A 26,163-nucleotide genomic window follows, 5' to 3' on the forward strand; every position below is an offset into this window, starting at 1 on the left:
GAGAGAGAGAGAGTAAGTAGCAGAAGAGGACTGGGAAGGTGGCACAGTGTTAAAGTGCTTGCCTTGCATGCATGAGGCCCTGGATTCTATTCCTCAGCACCACATAAACAGAAAAACTCAGAAGTGGCGCTGTAGCTCAAGTGGTAGAGGGCTCGCCTTGAGCTGAAGAGCTGAGGGACAGTGCCCAGGCCCAGAGTTCAAGCCCCACAACTGACCAAAAAAAGAAAAAAGTAGCAGGAGGGAGAAAATTTGTAGTTGAATGCTTAGTTTATATCTGGTGGTTTGGAAAAGTTTTGTGAGAGGTCAAAAGAGGTGATTTTATTGATTTGTTTGTTTATTTTTAGGTACTGACAAGTGAAGAAAAGTTTAGCAGGAAAATCATAAGTGCAAAAAGTGTTAAAGTTGGAATGTGCCTGGGGACTATGAAGGAACAGTGGGTGACCCAGTGTTACAAGGAGGAGTAGTAAGGGTTGGAGGAACCAGCTTGTGAAAAGTCCTAGGATCCTGACTAAGGATACTTTTCTGCTGTCAGTTGGAGTCTCTGTGAATTTCCCAGCAAAAGGACAATAGGACTTATTGTATTGATATCACATCTACATTGCTACTCATACTCAGGATAGGCCAGCCTCTAGTTCTAGGAGAGATAATGATTTCTAGAACGAGAGGACTCAGTGCTTTGTAATTAATATACAGCAAGCATTCTAAGTCTATATACTTTTTTTTGTACTTAAAATGGTGGTTAGCTAATGGATTATTCTTTAGAGTGTGAACAAATTGTTTTCAGCTAATTGGACTAATTTTTTATGTTGCAGACAGTGGATCTTTCTTACAGTTGCTGTTAGAAGGGAGCTACGAGGCCATACTGTTACATTCAATCACTCAAAATATTGTAAATTCAACAATGGTAACTGAAGAAAAGATTGACAGCTGCCTGGAAAAACAGATAGTCACATTCCTGGATTGCTCTGCAGATTTGGATGAAACAGAAAGGTAGAATTTTAACTGAAAATTTCATAGAGAAATAGACTTTGAACACATATATTAGCACTTAGACATAGAGACATTAAATGTCACATGAAATGTATAAATGTCAAGCATACATGTAATCAGCACCTTCTAAGGCACTGATTTTAGCAATTGTTGAAAGGCCTGGACTCATTGTATACCAGTCATCTGTGTAAAGTCACTTGTCTAGAAGATCATCATATGAAGACATAAAGGATAAAAGAATTTTGTATGAAACTGGCACATAATTAGTTGGTAACTGTGCATGCTCTGAGCTTAGGTCTGGTAGTGTTTTTTTTTTTTTTTGTCGGTCGTGGGGCCTGAACTCTGGGCCTGGGCGCTGTCCCTCAGCTCTTCCTCTCAAGGCTAGTGCTCTACCACTTGAGACATAGAGCCACTTCCAGTTTTCTAGTGGTTTATTGGAGATAAGAGTTTCACGGACTTTCCCTGCCTGGGCTGACTTTGAACCATGATCCTCAGATCTCAGCCTCCTGAGTAGCTAGGATTATAGGTGTGAGCCACCAGGCACCCGGCTCTGGTAGGTTTTAACCCCAGACAAAATGTTAGATCTTATCTCCTTTTGTCTTAAACACATATCCCTTTCATCTTGTTTTTTCTAGATAACTAAGTGATACGTCTACATAATTTTATTACGTTATAGATTGTCTTTGGGGAAATTAGAAAACATTTTTTTTTTTTTTTTTTGGTCAGTTGTGGGACTAGAACTCTGGGTCTGGGCAATTCAGCTCAAGGTGAGCGCTCTACCACTTGAACCACAGTGCCACTTCCAGTTTTCTGGAAGGTTAATTGGAGATAAGAGTGGTTAATTGGAGAAAAGAGTCTCACAGACTTTCCCACATGGGCTGGCTTTGAACTGTGATCCTTAGATCTCAGCCTCCTGAGTAGCTAGGATTATAGGTGTGAGCTACCGGTGTCTGGCTAAGACTTCATGTTCTTATTGTAGAACCTTTAGTTTGCCTTCTTCCACTACAGTTTATGCAATTTTAAAGGGAGACTTGTAGTGGAAAGTTACACAACAGTGAAATCTAAGCCTTTCAAGGGCTTTGATTTTATTATTGGAGATCTGTTAATATGTCTTTTCCTTTTTTCACCTATCTATGGGATAATGTCACATTTAATGATCTTGAAAACCCACTCCATTTTATTTTACCATTATATATAGGGGGAATGGCTTTATTTAATCTTTCAACAAATATACTAACTACTTGAGTAGTTTGTTGAGGTTGTAAAAATGAGTAAGGCACTGGGTGCTGGTGGCTCATGCCTGTAATCCTAGCTACTCAGGAGGCTGAGATCTGAGGATTGCAGTTCCAAGTCAGCCCAGGCAGAAAGTCCTCATGAAGCAGGAAGTGATGCTGTGGTTGAAGTGGTAGAGTGCTAGCCTTGAACAAAAAGAGGCTTAGGGACAAAGCCCAGGCTCTGAGTTCAAGCCCTACAACCAGAAAAAAAAAAAAAAAAGAGTGCGATACGACCTGTATTTTATTTTGTCAGTTGTGGGGTTTGAACTCTGGGCCAGGGCGCTGTCCGTCAGCTCTTGAGGGCTCTATCACTTGAGCCACAGTACCACTTCTGGTTTTCTAGTGGTTTATTAGAGATAAGAGTCTCATGGACTTTCTTGACTCTGTAGTGGCTTTGAACCACGATCCTCAGATCTCAACCTCCTGAATAGCTAGTATTATAGGTGTGAGCCACTGGCACCCAGTGCCCTCTTCATTCTTGATTCTTATTTTGCTCTCTGATGTGTTTGCACTTTTCTAGCAGCTAGCCTTGTCAGGGAATTCTCTCTATCAAACTCATGCACAGAAATGCATTACTCATTAAGAGATGAGAACTCTCTTAAAAAGAATCAACTCAACTTGGGGCTGGGAAGGTGGCTCAGTGGTAGAGCGCTTGCCTTGCATGCATGAGGCCCTGGATTCAATTCTTCAGGACCACATAAGCAGAAAAAAAAAAAGGTGGAAGTGACACTGTGGCTCAAGTGGTAGAGTGCTAGCCTTGAGCTGAAGAGCTGAGGGACAGCGCCTAGGCCCAGAGTTCAGGCCCCACGACCGGACCCCACCCCAAAAAAAGAATCAACTCATTTGACTCATTTTGGTGCATTTGCAATCTAAAGCATATTCTCAGTTAACCTTAAAGATTTTATTTTATACTTAGTGGTATAAAATAAACTTTATAAAATAACTTTCTGCACATGCATTTTCTTCGCTGTTTTCTTACTTCTATTTATAGATGGGTTCTTTGTTATTTTTCGCAAGTGCTACATATTCTTTGCTGTCAAGCCTGTTGCACTGATGACTTTATATTCTGAGTACCACAGGTCTTATTTTTTAAGCCTAAAATTCTTTTTGAGGAAGTTCCTAGGAGTCATAGAAGAGAGTGTCACTTTCTCTTCAGAATGAAACTCAGGAATTCCCTAGCTATTAATTAGTTAATTTATTCCCTGTTCATACACTAAATGTAAGTTTGAAAAGCCACATACGGGGCTGGGAAGATGGCTCAGTGGTAGAGCACTTGTCTTGCATGCATGAGGCCCTGGGTTTGATTCCTCAGCACCACATAAGAAAAAAGCTGGAAGTGGTGCTGTGGCTCAAGTGGTAGAGCGCTAGCCTTGAGCTGAAGAGCTGAGGGATAGCGCCCAGGCCCAGGGTTCAGGCCCACGACCGGACCCAAAAAAAAAAAAAAAAAAAAAAGCCACATATGGATCATAGTTGCAACATTGGACATTACAGACCTAACTTGTCTTAAATCCCAGATAGTGTGAATTAATATTGCTTTCTTGCCGGGCGCTGGTGGCTCACGCCTGTAATCCTAGCTACTCAGGAGGCTGAGATCTGAGGATCGCGGTTCAAAGCCAGCCCGGGCAAGAAAGACTGAGACTCCTATCTCCAATAAACCACCAGAAAACCGGAAGTGGCGCTTTAGCTCAAGTGGTAGAACGCTCGCCTTGAGCTGAAGAGCTGAGGGACAGCGCCCAGGCCCAGAGTTCAAGCCCCACGACCGACAAAAAAAAATATATATATATTGCTTTCTTTTCCTTTTCTTAATTTTTTTCAATTTAGATTTTTTCACCTATTTTATTTATTTATTTTTTAAAATAACAATGCTTTCTATTTCTTAATAAATCTGAAATTAGCTGGGTGCTGGTGGCTCATGCCTGTAATCCTAGCTACTCTGGAGGCTGAGATGTGAGGATCACAGTTCAAAGTCAGTCTGGGCAGGAAAGCCTGTGAGACTCTTATCTCCAATTAAACCACCAGAAAACTGGAAGTGGCTCTGTGACTCAAATGGTAGAGCACTTGCCTTGAGCTGAAGAGCTCAGGGACAGTGCCCAGACCCAGAGTTCAAGCCCCACGACCAACAACAAAAAAAAAATCTGAAATTAAATATTATGTTTGTGATTCTGGTTTATATCTTAACTATTCTTTATGCAGACAGCAGCTGGTCTTCTTGCTTGGTGTGAGCAGTTTGCAGCTGTTCGTCCAGAGCAACTGGACTGGCCCTCCTACGTACTCGTATCCTCAGGAGATTCTGTCTTCTCTCTTATTCCAGCAGTTCAGTGAGGTATGCTTCTCAACAATCCACATGCAGCCACTGTTGTATTAGTGATTCTTTGTTGTTGTTGTTGGTTGTTGTCCTTAATCTCTGGGCGTGGGCACTGTCCCTGAGCTCTTTTTTGCTCACAGATAGCAATCTTCACTTTGAGCCATAGCACCATTTCTGGTTTTCTGGTGGTTAACTGGAGATGATGGGCTTTCCTGCATGGGTTGTGTTGAACCGTAATCCTCAGATCTTAACCTCCTGAATAACTAGGACTACAGGCATGAGCCACTGATGCTGGCCAAGAAATAGTTTTGAAGGGAGTTCTTTTCTCTCTGCTTTGTCTGAAGCCTCTGGAGGAAGCACACTAGAACTCAGTTGGTGGGGTTGGGAGAAATGGGATAGACAGAAGAAAAGAGTGATCATGAATCAAGATTGATTATGATGAATTGTACTGTCTTTATACAACTACTTTTTTTTTTTTTTTTTTTGGTCCGGTCATGGGGCCTAAACTCTGGGCCTGGGTGCTGTCCCTCAGCTCTTCAGCTCAAGGCTAGCGCTCTCACCACCTGAGCCACAGCGCCAGCCACTTCCAGCTTTTTTTTCTTTTTGCTTATGTGGTGCTGAGGAATCAAACCCAGGGCCTCAAGCATGTAAGGCAAGCGCTCTACCACTGAGCCACCTTCCCACCTCCTATACAACTACTTAAAGATAATGAAAATATAACTTAAAATAAAAAGAACTCAGTGGGAATATGAGGATTATGTCTCAGAGGAAGGGACACAAGCAAGTGTCTATCTTTTCCCCTGTTGAGGCACCACTAGGAATTAATGTGGTCACTCACTGATTGCCTGTATTCCTTGCCTTATTTGTTAGAGAAAGGGTTGTCTGTCATCTGTGATGTTAGTACCTGGTTCCTGTGGATAAGAATTTCTTTTCCTTGGGGCTGGGAAGGTGGCTCAGTGGCTCATGCCTGTAATCCTAGCCTTGAGCTGAAGAGCTGAGGGACAGTGCCCAGGCCCAGAGTTCAAGCCCCACGACCTGACCCAAAAAAAAAAAAAAAAAAAGACCTATCATCAATAGCTATAGATTAGGATCTGTACAAGCTAAATAAACACTAAATGACTTTAAAAAAATAATTTCTTTTCCCTATGTTGTGGCAGCTGTTAACATTCTTTAGCTCACATTTTATAAACATAGGTGCTTTATCCATGTGGAAAATCTCTGTTCAGAGAAAGACACTTCTCAAAGGCATCCTGCTTTTGGAGCCATCCTTCTTTTTACCTCTAATCTATGTTACATGAGTACTTAGATTACTTTATTTATTTTATTTTATTTTTTATCTCATATTTTTCATATTTATGACTGAACTCCTGGTGAAGTTCTTGTGTTTGTTCCTCATTTACCCAGGGTTACACTGGGTCTTACTCTTTTTTGTTGTTGTTGTTGGTCATGGGGCCTGAACTCTGGGCCTGGGTGCTGTCCATTAGCTCTTCAGCTCAAGGCAAGCGCTCTACCTTTTGAGCCACTGTGTCACTTCTGGTTTTCTGATGATTATTTGGAGATAAGAGTATGATGGGACTCTTGGGGCTGGCTTTGAACTGCAATGCTCAGATCTTAGCTTCCTGAGTACCTAAGATTATAGATGTGAGCCACCAGGGCCTGGCTGGGTCTTGCTCTTGTAGGCCAGACTGACCTCAAATTTATGATTCTTCTGCTTGGCACTTGATATATTAGACTTGGTTGATGATTTGGCTTGATGGCATTTGTGGAGTGGAGACCGGCTTTGCCATCTAGTGAGGCATAAGTGAAATGTAAACTAAATTCTGTTGCAGACTGGTTAATGATATGGTATTTTATTGTAGGTAAATCTGTGAAGTGATGGGACTAGTTCGTTGCTAGCATTTTCTTCCCTATTTCTTTTTTTAATTATTACTATAAAAGTGATGTACAAAGGGATTGTAATTACGTAAGTCAGGTAATGAGTACATTTCTTTTTGGACAGTGTCACCCTTTCCCTTGTACTCGTGGTTTTTCCCTCCCATTTCCACTCACAGGTTGTATAGTTCACTTTCAACATAGTGTCTAGTGAGTACCACTGCTGGATTTGTTCCCCCTTTGTCCCTCCATTTTTGTGTTCCTTATTACCCTCTCAAAGACAGATAAACAAACAAGACAAAAAGAAAAGAAAACAAAAACAACATCAAAGAAAAAAACCTCTTGTTTCCATATCCTGGAGTTCATTTCAATAAATTTATTTTATATGATCAGAGGCACATAAGCATTTCACCTTTGTGTTCCTACCCTAAGCATTTCCCTATTTCTTCAGTTCAGTTTTGTGGTTTTTTTTTTTCCCTGAGACATTTTACTATTTCCATGTTACTTGGTGTTGGACTTGAACTTCTAGGCTCAAGTGATCCTGCCTTAGCTGGGACTGCTAATGGGTACCACTATAGCTGGCTCATCTTTGCAGTTGTTTACTCTGAGGTGGAGTCTCTTGCTTCTGTAAAGTTGGAGCTTCCTCTTTTACAGGACAGGCTTGATTTGTGGATTTCTGAGGGCATTTGAAATATTATGATTGTGTGCTGTTAGTTGGTCTGTCATAATCTAGTGTTCTTCTTTCTGAGCCGAATTGGCTGGAAATCGTGTGTGTGTGTGTGTGTGTGTGTGTGTGTGTGTGTGTGTTCATACAGAGATTTGAACTCAGGGCCTTGAACTTGCTAGTCAGGTGTTCTACCAGGGCCTTGAACTTGCTAGTCAGGTTCTACCACTTGAACCATGTCCTTAACCTATATATATTTATAAAACATAAAACACAGAAAGATGAATCCTTGTTAAATTCTGTCATAGTAATTTACAAATCTTTTTTCAGGCCAAAGAACTAGATACAGTTGTCCTGAGTCTTCTGATTCTAGATGGTGAATCAATTTACAGCCTGACTTCAGTACCTCTACTGCTGTTACTAGCTCGCATTATCTTAGTGAATGTAAGACACAAGCTGACAGCTATCCAGGTAAGGGAAAAGGTCCATGAGATCTATATCCTTGAGTGGCTCTTGTGCCTGTTAGCATAGATTGTAACTGAAACTGACGGTGTCTTGGCATATTTTGGCTTATGTTTTGACTGTGATAGGGCTTCAGCTCAGAGTCTCCTGCTTGCTAGACAAAGGCTGTGCCACTTGATTATTCTTGAGTTCTTTCAAAGATTTTAAAATGCAAAATGTGTTTTTGGGTTTGGGTGCCACACCCATCTACAGACACAGTATCCTTCCTTCCTTCCTTCCTTCCTTCCTTCCTTCCTTCCTTCCTTCCTTTCTTTCTTTCTTTCTTTCTTTCTTTCCTTTTTTTTCTTTTTTTTGGTCAGTCCTAGGGCTTGAACTCAGGGCTTGGGCACTGTCCTTTAGCTTCTTTTTGCTCAAGGCTAGCACACTACCACTTGTGCCACAGTGCCAGTTCTTCTGTTTATGTGGTACTGAGGAATCAAATTCAGGGCTTCATGCATGCTAGGCAAGCACTCTATCACTAAGCCACATTCCCAGTTCCCAGTATTTCCAAAGGTAAAATATAGGCACAGTTTGTACTGAATAGGGGTTTACTTTCCAAATCATTTAAGCTTACACCCTGGATTATCCTAAAGAGAAGATAGTTGGGCACTGGTGGCTCATTCATGTAATTCTAGCAGCTTGGAGGATCCCAGTTCTAAGCCAGCCTGGTCAGGAAAGTCTGTGAGACTCTTATCTCCAATTAGCCACCAAAAAGAGAGAAGTGAAGCTATGATTCAAGGCGGAGCCCTAATCTTAAGGAAAAAAGCTAGGGACAGTGCCCAGGCCTTGAGTTGAAGCCTCAGGACCAGCACCAAAAAAAGAAAAAAGAAAAAGAAAAGAGGAGGTAGGAAAAAAAAGAGGAGGTAGGAAAGGAAGATTCTGATGGCAACTTTCATGAGAACCAGAATTAGTTGTATTACAATGACTTTTTTTCTTTTTTTTTTAAAAAAATGGTTATTATAAAGGTTATTATATATAGGGGGGTTACAGTTACATAAGTCCAGTAATGAGAACATGTCTTTTTGGACAGTATTACCCCCTCTCTTGCTCTCTTCCCAGGTTTTCCCTTCGGTCATCACCCATAAGTCATAATACAAAGATTTTGAATAGATGGATTATTACATTTCTTATTAAGTGTAAGGTGATCTTCAAATGTCAGTAGTTTGAATAAAAGCATTTTTTCCCGTGCTGATCTGAGTTGGATGGCCTTACAGATCATCCCTGTGCTCTAACGAAGGTAAAAGCTTAGGAGGCTGCCCAATGGCAGCCTTTTTTGCCTTGTATAATGAGTGAGTAAACCCATTTTTGGGTTTTGTCAGTTGAAACCTTGTATTAGGAATATATTAAGCATAATTTGAAAAATTTAACAATTTCAGAGTATTAGTAAACATGATGAATGCTGCTGGTAGGCATTGTGAGGTGTTACCTCATCTTTTGCCAGATACTAAACTACTTTGACTTCTGCTTAAAGCTTGTTTTCTTGAAATTTATCATGATGCAAAAGCCATTCTGTGATGACATTTTGCCTTTCAGTGGAAACATTATTCTGTTATAATTTTTTTCCTTCGTGTCTTTGCTTATCCTCATTTTAATGATGCTATTTAAAATGAAGATAAAATGATAGTAAAGCAGCATCACATACTAATTCAAGTTAATTTTAACCTTTGAAAATACTAGTTTTATTTTCAGTGCTGGGGAATTGAACCCATCTAAAGCATGCTAGGCAAGTGCCTAAGCTAGACCTTTGGCTTCATTTTAAATTGATTTTTATTTTACCTGGGTGCCGGTGGCTCACACCTATAATCCTAGTTATTCAGGAGGCTGAGATCTGAGGATCATGGTACAAAGCCAGCCCGGGTAGGAAAGTCCATGAGACTGTTATTTCCAGTTAACCATCAGAAAACCAGAAGTAGAGCTGTGGCTCAAAATGCAAAAAAAGCTCAAAGATAGAGCCCAGGCCTTGAGTTTTTAAGTCCATGACTGACCTCCCCCCAACCCATTGATTTTTTTTGTGTGTGGGTGGTATGATTCCTAAGAAATATATTGTGTTGTCTATGAATTTATTATTTTGTAGGACTAGAGATAATGCTAGTAACATATACATGCGGAGTAAAATGTTCATCTTTCAAAGCAGACTGCAGTTCTTGCTCTGTTGCTTTATAGCTGTGAGAACTTATGCTAGATGATTTTCAGAATATCAACTTCCTTATTTATACTGTAGGGTGAATCAGTACATTGATGGGGTTACTTTGACCACCATACTCATTCTTGTCATCTGCAGGTTCTTGACCAGTGTGACTTCTCACTCAGACTTTTCTGTAACCAGGCTTAGAATCAGGAGAGAAAGTTGAGAAATTGGATAAAATAAGATTTTTTACGAATACCTCAATGTTTCTATAAAGCAGTTCTTAACAAGTGGAAAAGGGCACTTATATTGTCTAGTGAAGGAATGGGCTGTTTTTTATGCTAGCTCTACAGTCTCCTCCTCCATAGAAAGCTTTTGGCTCAATAATTCAAATTTATAGGTCATAGGTCATTTTTTAAAAGAGTACAGCCTCTTATGTCATATATTTCCTTAAAAGGGTAATCTTTTCCACTGGAGCCATCTAAAGTCCCTAGCAAAGCATAGAATAAGCTGCCAGATCTGACTCACTTGTTGCTGATGGCAGATAAGGGTAGATAACTAAAACATAGACTAACTTTACTAGCCTTAGTGAAAAGAAGGACCCTTCTAGGAACAAAATAAAAAATGATTGGAAGCTGGGTGTGGTGGCTCATGCCTGTTATCCTAGCTCTTTAGGAGGCTGAGACCTGAGGATCACAGTTTGAAGCCAGCCTGAGCAAGAAGGTCCAGGAGACTCTTTTCTCCAATTAACCACCACCAAGCTGTAAGTGGAGCTGTGGTTCAAGTGGTAAAGCTGTGGCCTTGAGCAAAACAGCATAGGGATAGCACCTAAGCCCTGAGTTCAAGCTCCAGGACTGGTACATATACAAACAAGTCTCCACATATCTTTTATATTAGCTAATTGTGCCTTTCCTTAATTGGATTGAGGAAACAATAACAATTACAAAGGATTTCATTTCAGTTAAACTCATTTGTATTTGCATTCTGGTTCTAGCAGTTGTGGGTAGCAATTGAGGGACCCTCTTACTCAAGTGAAAATGGAGGTCATGTAAAACAATTCTTGTAGTAACAAGGTACGTACCTCTCTCTTTCTCTCATACCCATATAACACATATGAGCCACTGGTGCTTGGCTAGGTATGATGTATTACTAGTAGGTATTATTGTTAAAAAAGGAAAATTAATTTCTTGTATCTTTATGTAATATTCAGAAATACTCATTTTTCATACTTAAGTAAACCAATAAAAATACCTATTATATCTTGTACATATATAAACATGTATAGAGGAAAGTATCAACCTTTGGCATAGATGTTTTTAGAGGAAGAGACTGGCATTGGGTCAGTGGAAGAGACTTGCCCTCTTCACTGTATTTGCTTCTATACTGGCCTGTAATTCTCTCTCTCTCTCTCTCTCTCTCTCTCTCAAGAATGTGTTGATAGGTAAGATAAGATAGGTGTTGATAAGAATAAAAGAAAATGCTATATGATATGCTCAGTCTATGTATCAGTCACCCCAGTGTATAAAATGCAGTCTCTACTGTCAAAAATACGTGTTCCAGGTAGAGTGAGACATTGGAAACACTAGTTCTGTGCCAGGTGATAGAAGTGAGAGATCACGGTGCACCCCATTAGTAGCAGGCTTCATCGATGAGCTTTCCTGAGGGTGTGGAAGGAATCTGTCTAGTTTTGGGGAGTATCTGATTCTAAAGTGTTTCTTGCTCTGAGTGGACATATAGATGAAGAAGACTGGAGTTCTTGTCCTGTTGGGTCAGTACAGAGCATTGTGTTTACAAGGGAACTGCAGGCAAGCGCACAGTCACCTACACCAGAGCTCTCTCTCTCTTTTTTTGACACCAGTTCTGGGGCTTGAAGTCAGGACCTAGGTGTTGTACCTTACCTAGCTTTTTCACTTAGGGTTGGTGCTCTGTCACTTTAGCCACAGCTTCACTCCTAGCTTTTTAGTGATTAATTGGAGGTACGAATCTCATGGATTTCCTTGCCCTGACTGGCTTCTAGCCAACTCTCAGCTTCCTGAGTAGCAAGGATCACAGCCACGAGCCTCTGGCACCCACCCAGCACTGGAATTCTTGTGGAACATCTCATAGAGGAGTTAGAATTGGGCTATGGTGGTGATGGTCTGCCACAGGAGAGATAATAAGTTTGAAAGGACATTAGAAAGCCCAATTGTCTAACAAGGAAAGAATACAGGCTCTGAGAAAATGGATGTAAAGAGTAGATTTAGGGCCGGGCGCTGGTGGCTCACGCCTGTAATCCTAGCTACTCACGAGGCTGAGATCTGAGGATCACGGTTCAAAGCCAGCCTGGGCAGGAGAGACCAGGCAGGAGAGACCATGAGACTCCTATCTCCAATAAAAACCACCAGAAAAATGGAAGTGGCGCTGTAGCTCAAGTGGTAGAGCGCTCGCCTTGAGCTGAAGAGCTAAGGGACAACGCCCAGGCCCAGAGTTCAAGCCCCACGACCGACAAAAAAAAAAAAAAAAAAAAGAGTAGATTTAGGTACTATTGAAACATAGTAGTGGATGGAAAAGATTATTTACAGTAAATCTTGAGTGTAAAAAAGGCTAAAAATTAGTGTAAATGTAACTTGTATTTTCTAAAGTGTCCTTTAATCTCAGCTTGTCTGTTTTGTTTTGTTTTGTTTTTTTTCCTAGAGCTTGCCTTGGTGGACTTTGAGATGTGTGAGTGTCCACCAGCAGTTGCTTGAGGAGCGCTCACCTCAGCTCTTTGTTCTTGCTGAGAACTGCATTGACCAAGGTATGTTTTCCTTTAATGTGAGGTGTGATTCCATTCTAATTTGTTGCAAACACATTCTTTTTTAGTTTTTTTATTTACTTAATTTATTTTTTTGTCAGTTGTGGACCTTGAACTTTGGGCCTGGGCGCTGTCACTCAGCTCTTCAGCTCAAGGCCAGTGCTCTACCACTTGAACCACAGCACCACTTCTGGTTTTTCTAGTGGTTAATTGGAGACAAGAGTTTCATGGATTTTCCTGCCCGAGTTGGCTTTGAACTGCTATCCTCATATCTCAGCCTCCTGAGTAGCTAGGATAATAGGCGTGAGCCACCAGAGCCTGGTTTTTTATTTTTGTTTTTGTTTTTTTGACAAGTACTGATATTTTATTTGAAGTTGTTTTTATTTCTTCTTCTTTTTTTAAAATTTGGAATATCACACATTTTTAGGTGGTAGCAGTAATATTTCTTAAGTGAAAAGTAGAGGATGGCCCATCTGTTTTTTCTGCAAAAAGTCTTTGATTTAATACTTTTTGCTTGCAGAAGATTATTTATTGCTATACTTGTTTTTTTTGTTTGTTTGTTTGTTTTTGTTTTTTGGGTCTGGTCGAGGGCCCTGAACTCTGGGCCTGTGCTCTGTCCCTCAGCTCTTCAGCTCAAGGCTAGTGCTCTACCACTTGAGCCACAGCACCACTTCTGGCTTTTTTCTTTTTGCTTATGTGGTGCTGAGTAATCGAACCCAGGGCCTTATGCATGCAAGGCAAGCACTCTACCACTGAGTCACCTTCCCAGCCCCCAGAAGATTATTTATTATTTTTCTGATCCTGGCTGGAAATCAGGGCATGGGCACTGTCCCTGAGCTTCTTTGTGCTCAAGGCTAGTACTCTACCACTTCAGCCATAGCACTACTTCTGTTTTTTTCTGAATAGTTTGTTGGAGATAAGAGTCTCATGCTCTTTCCTGTCCAGGCTGGCTTTGAACTGCTATCCTCATATCTTAGCCTCTTGAATAGGTAGGATTATAGAAGTGAGCTACTGGTGCCTGGTGGCAAAATATTTTTATGAATGGGTTTTGCCAATTGACCCATGTATATTTCACTTAAACTGGACACTGTTCTAGGTTGTGGTATCTTTTACAGGTATCTGAGAAATTAGTTCTTCATCTCAATAATGGCATCTGTCTGGGTTAAATTTTGACCAAAGATTTTCAAAAGTATAATACTATAGAAGTTATAGGAAAATTCATCCTTTACTAAAACTATCCAGCTTTGAAAGTGAAGGAAGACGTGACATTATCCAAAAGAGAAATGTTCGCATTACCTGAATTATGAAGAGATAACTCCTTTGTGTGACACCTTAAGAACAATAAAAATATTAATAATAATAAAAACAAAAGAGCTGGGCACTGGTGGCTCACGTCTGTAATCTTAGCTACTGAAGAGGCTGAGCTCTGGGGATTAGGGTTTGAAGCCAGCTCAGGCAGGAAAATCCGTGAACTCTTATCTCCAATTGACCCCAGAGAACTAGAAGTGGAGCTGTGGCACAAAGTGGTAGAACACTAACCTTGAATGAAAAAGCTCAAGGACAGTGCCCAGACCCTGAGTTCAAGCGCCATGACCAGCAACAACAACAAAAAAAGAATTTTTGGGGATTGCAAAAAATCTATATTCAACTTTGACACATCACTTTTTTGTTGTTATTATTGTTGGTTTTGGGGTCTGAACTCTGGGCCTAGGCACTGTCCCTCAGCTCTTCAGCTCAAGGCTAGCGCTCTACCACTTGAGCCACAGTGCCACTTCTGACTTTTTCTGCTTAGTGTGGTGCTGAGGAATCGAACCCAGGGCCTCATGCATGCAAGGCAAGCACTCTACCACTGAGCCACCTTCCCAGCCCTGACTCTTCTCTTAATAGTGTCATATAGGGATGATATTCTTTTCAAAATGAAAGATGAAGTAGAACTTGAACAAAATTAAGGCTTGATACCCTAGTTAGCAGTACATATTGACTTGATTCTGGTTTAGTTAAATTAAAAAAACTGTGAACAAAATCCTCTCCCCTTTATATTATATCACTGGTTTTTGAAATGAAGAGAGAACTACCCTGTTAATCTACAGTACAAGGGGATGAGCTTCTAGTTCATGAAATTGGGTAAAGTTTGGGAAGCCAGGAATGAGGTGAGTGTTATTGATCTTAATGAGAAGCAGAAATGGTCTCCCAAAGGATGAAGAAAGCATTTAGTGGAGTCTGGTCCACTATTTAATTTTATGAAGAGGCTGTTACATTATACTGATTGGATCTTACATAATTACCTGTACTTCATTATATTTTAATGTAAAATTAGTAGTTGAGGAAACTAATGCAAATCTGTACTTGCAGCCATGTCTTTACCACATCTTAGTGGCTAATCTTAATACCATGGCCCCTACAAATTAAGGAAAGAAAACTTTCATCTTTATATGTCTTGTTACAAGGTAGGAAGCAGCTGGTATGCTTTAAAGAAATCTAAGAGTTAAAATTAGGTCCTAAAACAGAAATGGTTAACCTAGATATGTGGAAAATATGACTCTTGAGTGACTCATTCCCCCAGGGGCCTCCTGTCTTTTGTGCAGTGTATTTCAGGAGATCCTTTACTTTGCCACGAGACTAGAATTTTTTATGTTGCTCTTCTGGGCTAATCAACTGCATTTTTCATTTTATCTGGTCATAAATTGGTGACTAGACATAATTAGACATTTTGGCTCTGCCTAAATAGGTCAGTAGATAGTATTTAACTGTAGTATTTCATAAACACTTTTATTGTAAAAATGTTTTGTTCTGGGATATGACCCAAATGATGACCAGTTATAGCTGAAATATACTGCTCAATGTCCAGAGGAGGATATTTTATGAAGAGGGCCTCAAAGGATCATCAAAACATTGGTAGGAGTTTGGGTTTTTTTCAGCCTATGAGACATAAGCAAAGGATTTTACGAACAACTGTGCTCATCATATTCTTATATAGAATGTCAGCACAACTTTGCTAGGTGTTTACTTATGTGAAAGAAGCATATTAGGATCTTGAAAACTGTGTTCCTGGGGCTGGGAATGTGGTTCAGTGGTAGAGTGCTTGCCCAGCATCCATGAAGCCCTGGGTTCACTTCCTCAGTACCACATACACAGAAAAAGCTAGAAGTAACACTATGGTTTAAGAGGTAGAGTGCTAGCCTTGAGCATAAAGAAGCTCAGGGACAGTGTTCAGGCCCTGAGTTCAAGTCCTAGGACTGGCAAAAACAAAACAAAACAAAGAACCCCCCCCCCCAAGACAACAAACAACCCCCCCCCCCCCAAAAAAAAAAACCCAAGGCACAGACACTGAATGAAACCACAGTTCTCTACAGACAACTTATGGACTCACAGCAGCTTATTTTGGGGTATGATACTGAAAATGCTTTCCATACAATACATGAGATGTATTGTATGTATTTAGGTATTTAGATGGGAATTCATGAAGTTACTTTCCAGAGAAAAAAGGATAAAATATTTTGTCAGCAAGTTCTGCTGGGACATCTATAGGCAGCTGTGTGACTTAGGTTGGATTGTTTCCACATCGAAAGAGATGTTCAAGAGATTAGTCTCTTGGTGACTGGTGAATACATTGATTTTTTTCCCCCTATGAACTTGATACTTTGGAATGAATGTATGTCCTAAATATGATTATCTGTAATTATAATTGTCCATGGGAATTTCATTTTAACATAGAATTAAAACAGTCTCATGAGATTTGGTTTTAGCATATATTTTAAATATACTGGTTGATATTTTGATCCAGGAGATCATGAGGTTTAATTTCATAGAGAATCTATAGATTTATTAAAGTAATAAATACCTATTGTGTCAGTGTGCTCTCCTTTGCTTTAAACTTTGAGTCATCTAAAGGTTATGTATGTGCTCAGAGTCAACTCACTGTCTTCCATGTTTCTGTTTATCTAGCCAGTTCTTAAATCTTACTAGTTTTTCCCTGAGGGTTCCATATCTATCTCTCTTTTTCAAGATTTATACTGGTCTGAAATCTTTGTTCTGAGAAGGTTCTTTAAAGATCATCTTGTCTAGCTGTGTCATTTGACAGAGAAGACTCAGAAATTGCCCAAGTGCCAGAACTATGACCTGGAGTTTCCAAGTTATGTTCTCTATTTCCATGACCTTTCCTCAAGCTGGTCAGCAGGGCAGCATTTGAGTAGCTAATGGTGATAATTCAGCTAACACTTCTGTGATGTGTGTGTTACATCCAGCACTGTTCCATATTGGCTAGCTTAATGTTCACATCCATTCTGAGAGGAACAGGATGTGGCAGTAAAATGTGCTTTTTATTTTTAGTTATTTATTATTAATTTTATTATTTTTTTTGGGGGGGGTCAATCCTGGGGCTTGAACTCAGGGTCTGGGCACTGTTCTTGAGATTCTTTTACTTAAGGCTAGCACTCTACCACTTGAGCCACAGCACCACATCAGCTGTTTATGTTGATGTGGTAGTAAGAAATGGATCCTGGGACTTCATGCATGCTAGGCAAGCACTGTACCTACCACTAAGCCATATCCCCAATCCCTAGAATGTGCTTTTTAAAAGCAGTGTTTTTGAAGTCCAGTTAATGACTGAGATTTCAGGTGTACAGTTGAAGACATTTGCATATTGTATGCAAATTATAATCAACGTAGTGAACAGGACATCACATATTAATGTTTGGCTTTTAGTTCCAGCCTTGTTGCTGACTCCTCTGTAGTCTCTAGTAGCTGATTTGGCTTGCAAATAAAGATTACTTCTTTTTAAAATGATTGTTGAATCCTTCCCCGATATAAAGTAATGTGAATTTTGTGTGTGCGTATACGGGTTTAATATCTCATTGATCTTAATGCTGTCTCTCAGAAGCCACTTCTAAAAAGGTAGCTCTTCTTTTCCTGGACACTTTGATTAGGAGCTTATACCATTGCTAGACTCATGATCCTACAAAGTGCTTTGTTAGAGAACTTGGAAAGGTTATATTGTAATGCTCTTTGTGTGATTTGGAATTCTAATAGCTTAGAATGCCTAGAGCAGAATGTGAGAGTAAAAGTTTCATGGTAGGGTTTTACCAAGTTCTGTCTATTTTTCAAGGCACTAGCTTTCTGACTGGGCTCTATAACTATCCCAGCTTTGTGAATTTCCTCTTTTCTACTTAGTCACTCACAATTTGGAATCAGATTAACTGTGTATGGAATACTAATTGTTATCTTCAATTCATAGCTGCTTAATTCTCCATCCCATTTTATTTTATTTTTTTGTTCAGTTGTGGGCCTTCACCTCTGGGCCTGGGCGCTGTCCCTCAGCTCTTCAGCTCAAGGCTAGTGTTCTACCTCTAGAGCCACAGTGCCACTTCTGGATTTCTGGTGGTTTATTAGAGATAAGAGTTTCTCAGCCTTTCTTGCCTGGGCTGGCTTTGAACCATGATCCTCAGATCTCAGCTTCCTGAATAGCTAGGATTACAAGTGTGAGCTACCAGCTTTTATTTTATTTTTGTTGTTTGTGGAGTTTAAACTCAGGGCTTGGACACTGTCCCTAAGCCTCTTTTTGCTCAAGGCTAGCTCTCTACCAATTGAGCCACAGTGCCATCCCTGGTTTTTTGAGTGGTTAATTGGAGATAAGAGTCTTATAGAGACTTGGCTGCCTGGGCTAGTTCCAAACCGTGATCCTCAGATCTCAGCCTCCTTAGATGCTAGAATTACAGGCGTGAGCCACCAGCACCTGGCTTAGATGTTGCTGTGGATCTAGCATGATTCTAAGAATATATAGTAACTCTGAAGATAGCGACTAAAGGTTATAGGGATGGCAGAGAGGGAAGCACTTGGGAAGCGCTTTACCTTGTCCTCCTGGTGTAGCAGACCTCTCTCTGTTTTATCCTTATGATGAAGGCCTGTCTTTGGGTCTCAGCTTTAAAGGTAGGTCTCCCACTAGGTTGCTTACTGTGAGTGCACCTAGGCCTCATCTGTTGATTTTGGAGCTCCTGGCAGCTGTCAGAATAGAGCTGTAAGGTCTCTGGGTTTGGTTGTTAGCCTCACAGAAACAGAAGAATAACAGCTTCATGCAAACTTACTTCCTAAGGCTGCAGTTCTCAACTCGTTTTTGTTCTCTGAGACTTATATTTGTTCCCTATACAATCATGTACAGTATATTAAGAAGATAAAAATAAATCAAGCTAACTTTTTAGGTGGTGTTATTGAGAGAGAACAATTGACCATGTTGGTGGAATCTAAACACTAGCTAGCTCTTTAAAATTACCAGAATCTGCTGGGCACTGGTGGCTCATGCCTGTAACCCTAACTACTGTGGAGGCTGAGGTCTGAGGATTGCAATTCAAAACAGCCCAGGCATGAAAGTCCGTGAGACTTACCTCCAATTAACCATCAGAAAACTGGAAGTAGCACTGTGGCCCAAAGTGGTAGAGCACAAGCCTGTAACAGCACCCAGGCCTTGTGTTCTTGTGTTCAAGTCCCACGACCAATTAAAAAAAAATACAGATATTTGTAGATATACCAGGATCTATTCTCTCTTTCTCTCCCTACCTCTTTCCCCCTCCCTCCCCCCTCCCCCGCCTGCTTTCTTTGCCAGTTCTGGGGCTTAAACACAGGGCCTGTGGACAGTCCCTGAACTTCTTTTGCTCAAGTCTAGCACTCTACCACTTGAGCCACAGCGCCATTTCTGGCTTTTTCTGTTTATGTGGTACTGAGGAATGGAACCCAGGGCTTCATGCATGCTAGGCAAGCACTCTAACACTTAGTTACATTCCCAGCTATCTTATTTTTTTAAACTAGCAATATTTGGTACCTGAATAAGAAGATAGTCAGAGAAGATACGGAAGTAGAAATTAAGTTGTAGTTATACATACATACACATTTAGCTGGCAAGCGCTCTACCACTGAGCCACCTTCCCAGCCCAAGCTGGATAGTAAGCTGGATATGTGACCTATTTTATGTCATTAGGACAGTTTAAATTTGGTAATCTTCCCTAGACTTGTGTACATTAATGCAGAAATGGCCTTTCTGTTTTAATTGAGAGAAGTTTTTTTTTTTTTTTTTTTTTTTTTTTGTCGGTTGTGGGGCTTGAACTCTGGGCCTGGGCGCTGTCCCTCAGCTCTTCAGCTCAAGGCGAGCGCTCTACCACTTGGGCTACAGCGCCACTTCCGGTTTTCTGGTGGTTTATTGGAGATAGGAGTCTCACGGTCTCTCCTGCCCAGGCTGGCTTTGAACCGTGATCCTCAGATCTCAGCCTCCTGAGTAGCTAGGATTACAGGCGTGAGCCACCAGCGCCCGGCGAGAGAAGTTTTTTTTATAAAAAACAACTTGGCCAAACTTCATTTCTCTTGATCTTTGCATTTAGAAACTTTTGGGATCATTACTATCATTGACAATAAAACAAAATTGTATCACTTACTATTTGTGCTCAGACCATAGAAGGCTGTTATATTTCTGACTAGAGTCAAGAATAATAGGCAGGACAAAGGAAAAGAGTTGATAAAAGGAGACCTGCACTAAGAGCAATAAGTGTTATCAGGCCCAGCTGTTCCTGAGTCTGGTTTGCATGATGAAATGATCTGAAGTGTTTTCACAGTGAGAAGTTTGTATTTGGGTACCTGTGTGTCTTTTGTGGTAAATTATGTGCATCTAGGCTTAATCCCTTCATCTCAGTCCAGGAAATCTCTCAAAGGGCTGGGAGTATAGAAAAATACCATGTTGGGTTTTCAGAGCTATGTTAATTTAGCAACAGTTGGCCCCAGCATCAGGTTGAGTGGACATTTAGCACAGAAAACATCTCTTTTACCTTGACTGATAGGGAAATGACATTCCATTTTGGACATTGTAAGTGCATTCCCATTTCATGTGCATTCTTTTTTGTTGTTGTTGTTTTTGGTTGGTTGTGAGGCTTGAACTCTGGGCCTGGGTGCTGTGCTTGAGCTCTTCAGCTCAAGGCCAGTGCTCTACCACTTGAGCCACAGTGCCACTTCGGGTTTTCTGGTAGTTAATTGGAGATAGGTCACATGGACTTTTCTGCCTGGGCTGGCTTTGAACCTCCATCCTCAGATCTCAGCCTCCTGAGTAGCTAGGATTACAGGCATGAGCCACCAGTGTCCAGTCCCTTTATTATTATGTTTTATTGTTATTATTATTTTGTATATACGCTACATTATTATTATGTAGTGTATATATATGTATATACACTACATATTTATATATATGTTTTTATGCATACATACATACATACATACATACATATTTATTAGTGCCAATGTTGGGGCTTGAATTCAGGGCTTTACAATCTCATTTGGCTTTCTTGTTCATAGCTGGTGCTCTACCACTTGAGCTTCATCTCCAGTCCATATATATAATTAATTTTGAGCCATGCTTTAGATGCTGTTGCTAGGTTATTATCCTCTGATTTTTCATCTTGAATAGTTACAGAAAAAAATTAGAATAAGAATCGCAAACCATTATTCATTCTCTGATACTCATATTATCTTAGACATATATGGACATGTATTGCTTCTTTTAGGGGAGAAATTCTATATTCTTTATGAGGTTAATTCAGCTTTCATCAGACTCTGTAGTTATAAACTGATAGATTCATTTGGACGTGCGCATCAACACCCTGTGTTATCACATTGTTTGTAGCATGATTCACACATGCGCCTAAGAAAAAGCAGCATTCTGGATCCATTCCTAGATTGTGAGGCGTAAAGGAGGTAAGAAGTGATGGCATAGTATCCTTCGTTGTGTATTTGGATCATATGAGTGTTAAGAGAATGCAAAGCTGGTCACTGTTAATGCACTAATGTTCTTTACTGTCTACATTTAAAGTTCTCCTAAGAGTATTAAGTGTGTAGTAATTCTTTAATATTGTAGACTTAACATTTCACTCATCATAGTTTTCAGTGTTTGGTTATCTTTTGTTTTGCAGTGATGAAACTGGAGAATCTGTTTGTAGCTGCTTCAGGTCGATATTTGGCTATTCAATTCCACCTGGAATGTGCATATGTATTTTTGTATTACTATGAATATAAAAAAGCAAAAGAGCAGTTCAGTATTGCTAAAGATATCAGCAAATTACAAATTAATTTGACAGGTGAGATTTTTATCTCTTATGAATAATTGGATTTTGTGTTTGTATTGTATACTTGTATGTTATCTCCTTTTATCCTTTTTTCCTTCCTCCCTTTTTCCTATCCTTCTTTTCTCCTTCTTTCCTTCTTCCTTTCTTTCTTTATCTCACTGTGTAACCTAAGCTCGCAGTGAACTTACAATTAAATTTCCCAAGTCCTGGGGTTCTAGATAGATATCACCATGTGTGACTTAATAATTGATTTTTTTCTGGCCTAGTTCTTGCTTTAAAAAAAAATGCATTATAAAGCTTTTTTTTTTTTTTTTCCTGTTTGTCATGGGCTTGAACTCTGGGCCTGGGTGCTGGCCCTCAGTTCTTCAGCTCAAGGCTAGTGCTCTGCCACTTGAGCCACAGTACCACTTTTGGTTTTCTGGTGGTTTATTAGAGATAAGAGTCTCAGACTTTCCTGACCTGGCTGTCTTTGAACTGCGATCCTCAGATCTCAGTTTCCTGAGTAGTTAGGATTACAGGTATGAGCCACTGGTACCCGGCATTTTAAAGATTTTATTTTAAAATAAGCTTCACTTTCAGCTTTTTGGTGGATTTTGGAGATAAGAGTCTCATGGACTTTCCTCCTGGACTTGCTTTGAACCTTAGTCCTTAAATCTCAGCCTCCTAAGTAAGTAGGATTATAGTTACAAGTGTCAGTTTATAACTTTTGGAATAATGTGATAAATAACTTGGAGTCTTATGTGTATTTGAAAATGGAATTAGTTATATGTCTTATAACTTACAAGGTTAGACTCAGATACAATTCTTATATATTTTGGCCCTAGGAGATTTTTTGGAAGACTTATAAAATGAATGACACCAAACTCAAGAGTATTTAGATTTAATTGCCGGTAAATTTCTTAGCTAGTTTTTCTTATTTTTTTGTCTGCTTCAAGAGTGAAGAACTTAACAATACAAATATATTCACAAATAAAAAATGAGCATTGGTCATTACTTTTTTTCCACTCAGCTATAGACTACCATAAAAAAGTAAGCTATTTCAGTGGCTATCATATGCATGACCCATTTGAAAAGTTGATGTGTAACTTAGTACCAGACTCATCACAGGATAAAAAACAGACTTTTTTCCACTGGCCTTTGAAATCAAGGGTCTCTGTAGCTGACATTTTCCAGAAAGTAGATGTTGGAACTTCAGCTTCTCTTAGAAGTTGTCAGCACACAGCTATTCCACAGCACATTATTTCAGAGAGACATGTAGTAAAAAACCAGTTGTGTTATCTGAAGCTGGACAGAATGCTGCACTGTGGGATTTAGAATGTGAAGACCTGACTTTAAGGGCTTGCTGTAATATAGAGAGCTCTGTGACTCCATTAAGTGGCCTTGGCTTTTCTTCTGTTACCCAGAGCAATACTAGTACTTCTCTCTATTTCATTTAGTGAGTTATTATTTGAAGAAAGGAGTGGTCTGATGTGAAAAGAAGTGGGAAATCGAGTGGCTAAAGTCCTAGGTTTCAATCCTGGCACCATAGCTTATTGGTTTTCTCATGTAATAAGTCATTTTATCATCACTGGCTTCCAGGTGTCTCTTAGGAGAAATGGAGAAACTTTGAAAGCATTTCTCTTCATATTGGTATTGTAGATCTGATGGATAAGGTGGTGCATATAACTATTTTTTCAGGTGCACTGGGAAAAAGGACACGATTTCAGGAGAATTATGTGGCACAATTGATTCTGGATGTCAGACGAGAAGGAGATGCTCCTTCCCAGTGTGAATTCAGTCCAGCAGCCACCCCTCAGGAACACTTAACCAAGGTAGGTTGGGTTGTAAATGGTTTAATTCAGTTAACAGTCAAGTAACAATTTCAAGTGAGTGTCATAGAAACTGAATGGGTTGAGAAGCAGCTTCATTTTTCTATTCTTGTTTTCCTTTTCTTTTGCTTTTGCTCCTGGTTTGAATTCAGGACTTTCTGTTTGCTGGGCATGTGTGTTGAGCCATGCTTTCAGCCCCTCCTTTTTATTGCACCAGTGCTGAGAGGTGAACTTGGGGTCTGGGAACTGTCCCTGAGCTTTTTAGCTCAAAGCTAGCACTTTACCACTTGAGCCATTTATTTATTTTTTGCTTTTTTGGTGGTTAAGTAGAGATGAGAGTCTCGTGGACTTTCCCGCCTGGGCTGGCTTCAAACCATGACCCTCAAATCTCAAATTCCTGAGTAGCTAGGATTTCAGGTGTGAGCTAGCAGAGCTCAGCTTGTGTTAGTGGTTTCTGAGATATGGTCTTGCTTTCTGCCTGGTCCTGTGTCTGGGTCAATAACCCCTTATTTTGATTGCCTGTTATAACACTTCTGTACCCACCTCTTTGTAGAGATGGGGAGTGGGTCTTAAACAATTTTTCTCTCAGACTGCTCTCAAACTACTATCATACTAGACTCAGCTTCCAAAGTAGCTAAGATTATAGGCATGAGCCACTGGTAGTTGGCCATTTTGTCTTTTTTTGCATGGATCTATTGTATTATTATGTGAAATTTTAGAATCAGCTTGTCAACTTGTTTACATTAGTGCCAGAGAACTTATAAATGTATCACAACTGGTCACATTATATTGTTGAGACACAGAATTGGGGAGCTGACTCTTTGGATTACTGGTTTGAGGCCGAGTAGAGAGATCAGGGTTTGAATCCTGATACTACTATATACTTTGAATAGGATCAGTCAGCTGCTCTAAGTCTGTTTTATTTTTGTTTCCTCTTCTGCTTCTACAAGGTGAATGGTTCTCTAATAAATATTTAGTCAGTGATAACCTGTTGATTGTGTGTATATATTATAGCAAGTCAAAGGTAAGTAAGTTAACATTATTTCCCTTAGCAAGCTTCTGAATGAATCAAACTTAATTTTGTTCTAAATATTTTCTTTTGTGTCCCACCAGAATCTGGAACTCAATGATGATACTGTTCTGAATGAGATAAAGTTAGCGGACTGTGAGCAGTTTCAGGTCCCTGACCTATGTGCAGAAGAGCTAGCTGTTATCCTTGGAGTCTGGTAAAATAATTACTGGTTTTGCTGCTTTGAACATCTTGTATGTTGTCCTCTTGTGTTTGAAGAAATCTTTATTCAGAAAAGTCCAAAGAATTTTTAGGCAGCTGATTAAAAGGTTTGAGATTAGGGATTTGTTGTATGTTGATATTCTTTCTGTTAAACTTTCTTTGGTTAGCCTCAACTGGTTTTTTTTTTTTTTTTTTTGATGTCAGTACTGGATTTGAACTCAGGGAGTAGATATTGTTCCTTAGCTTTTCCGCTCAATGTTAGCATTCTACTAGCTCTACTTCTGTGTTTTTTGGTGATTAATTGGAGATAAGAGGGTCATAGACTTTTCTGCCTGGGCTAGCTACAAACCATGATTCTCAGATCTCAGCCTTTGGAGTGGCATATAAATGTAAGCCATTAGCACCTGGCCATGAGATTAGATTCCTAATAAACTATAGAAGATAGGTGAGAGTGATTATTTTGACTTCTGAAAACATTTACATTTCAAAGAATAGAATTACATAAAAAATATAAAACTTTGTATTTTTGTGTGGGGAGTGGGGCAGCTGTCCTGGGGCTTGAACTCTGGGCCTGGTGGGCGCTGTCCCTGAGCTCCTGTTACTCAAGACTAGCATTCTACTGCTTGAGCCACAGTGCCACTTGCTTTTTCTGTGATTTAATTTGAAGATAAGAGTCTCACAGACTTTCCCAACTGGACTAGCTTCAAACTGAACCAAGATCCTTAAATCTCAGTGACCTGAGTAAGATTACAGGCATGAGCCACTGTGCCTGGCTTTTTTCTGCTTTTAAATAATTTGAACCTTAAAAAAAAATTGTAAGTGGTGGGTGAGTACAAAGTACTTCTGGTTTTCTTGTGGTTAATTGGAGATAAGAATCTCACAGACTTTCCTGTCTGGGAAGTCCTGGGCTGACTTTGAACTGCAATCCTCAGATCTCAGCCTCCTGAGTAGCTAGGATTACAGGTGTGAGCCACCAGCGCCTGGCAGCATTCCTTACTTTTTATACATGCTTTGCCAAGCACATTTCTACATGTATGTATATAATGTAACATTACTTCTGCTAATATATAGAAAATAGAACAGTTCTATTTACTTTAAAATTTTTATTTCATTAGTTCTAACAGTAAGAATTAATTTACTTTTCTTTAAATCAAAGCACAAATTTCCAAAAGAACAACCCAGTTCATAAGCTAACTGAAGAGGAGCTGTTGGCTTTTACATCCGTGAGTAATGTCTTCCCTTTCCATTTCGCTCTTTTTCCTTGTAACTAATTTGCCTCTGGTATATTCTTGTCTTTGATAGATCATGTTGAAACACTGACACCTGAATAAATTTCCTGTGGGGGGGCGAGGGACCCTCTTCATTCTATTTTCCAAGCTGCCTCTTTCTAGGACAGACTTAAGCATGATTATTTCTCTTTGTACTTGCTTAGATTTGAAGACAATGACCAAATATCTCTCTGCCTGAATCTCCCTGCCTCATGTCCAGGCTTTCACTTTCAACACAGCCAGTGTAAACACTGTCCTTG

General features: G+C 39.9%; 1 protein-coding gene across 2 annotated transcripts in view; it reads left to right on the forward strand.

Annotated features, from left to right (window-relative positions):
- Ttc27 (tetratricopeptide repeat domain 27) overlaps positions 1–26,163 on the forward strand; it is a 134,179-nt gene that overhangs the window by 1,646 nt on the left and 106,370 nt on the right. Inside the window, exons 2-9 of one of the 2 annotated variants that reach the window (XM_070025340.1) lie at positions 813–990; positions 4,458–4,587; positions 7,436–7,576; positions 12,405–12,507; positions 21,444–21,608; positions 23,274–23,407; positions 24,518–24,630; positions 25,792–25,858. In XM_070025340.1, coding sequence (XP_069881441.1) covers positions 813–990; positions 4,458–4,587; positions 7,436–7,576; positions 12,405–12,507; positions 21,444–21,608; positions 23,274–23,407; positions 24,518–24,630; positions 25,792–25,858 — 1,031 coding nt within the window. The remainder of the gene's footprint in view (positions 1–812; positions 991–4,457; positions 4,588–7,435; positions 7,577–12,404; positions 12,508–21,443; positions 21,609–23,273; positions 23,408–24,517; positions 24,631–25,791; positions 25,859–26,163) is intronic. The other variant, XM_070025341.1, reaches the window with a different exon arrangement.

This window comes from Dipodomys merriami, unplaced genomic scaffold, assembly GCF_024711535.1.
Source record: "Dipodomys merriami isolate MVZ:Mamm:240054 unplaced genomic scaffold, mDipMer1.0.p SCAF_17, whole genome shotgun sequence".
Taxonomy (NCBI): Eukaryota; Metazoa; Chordata; class Mammalia; order Rodentia; family Heteromyidae; genus Dipodomys; species Dipodomys merriami.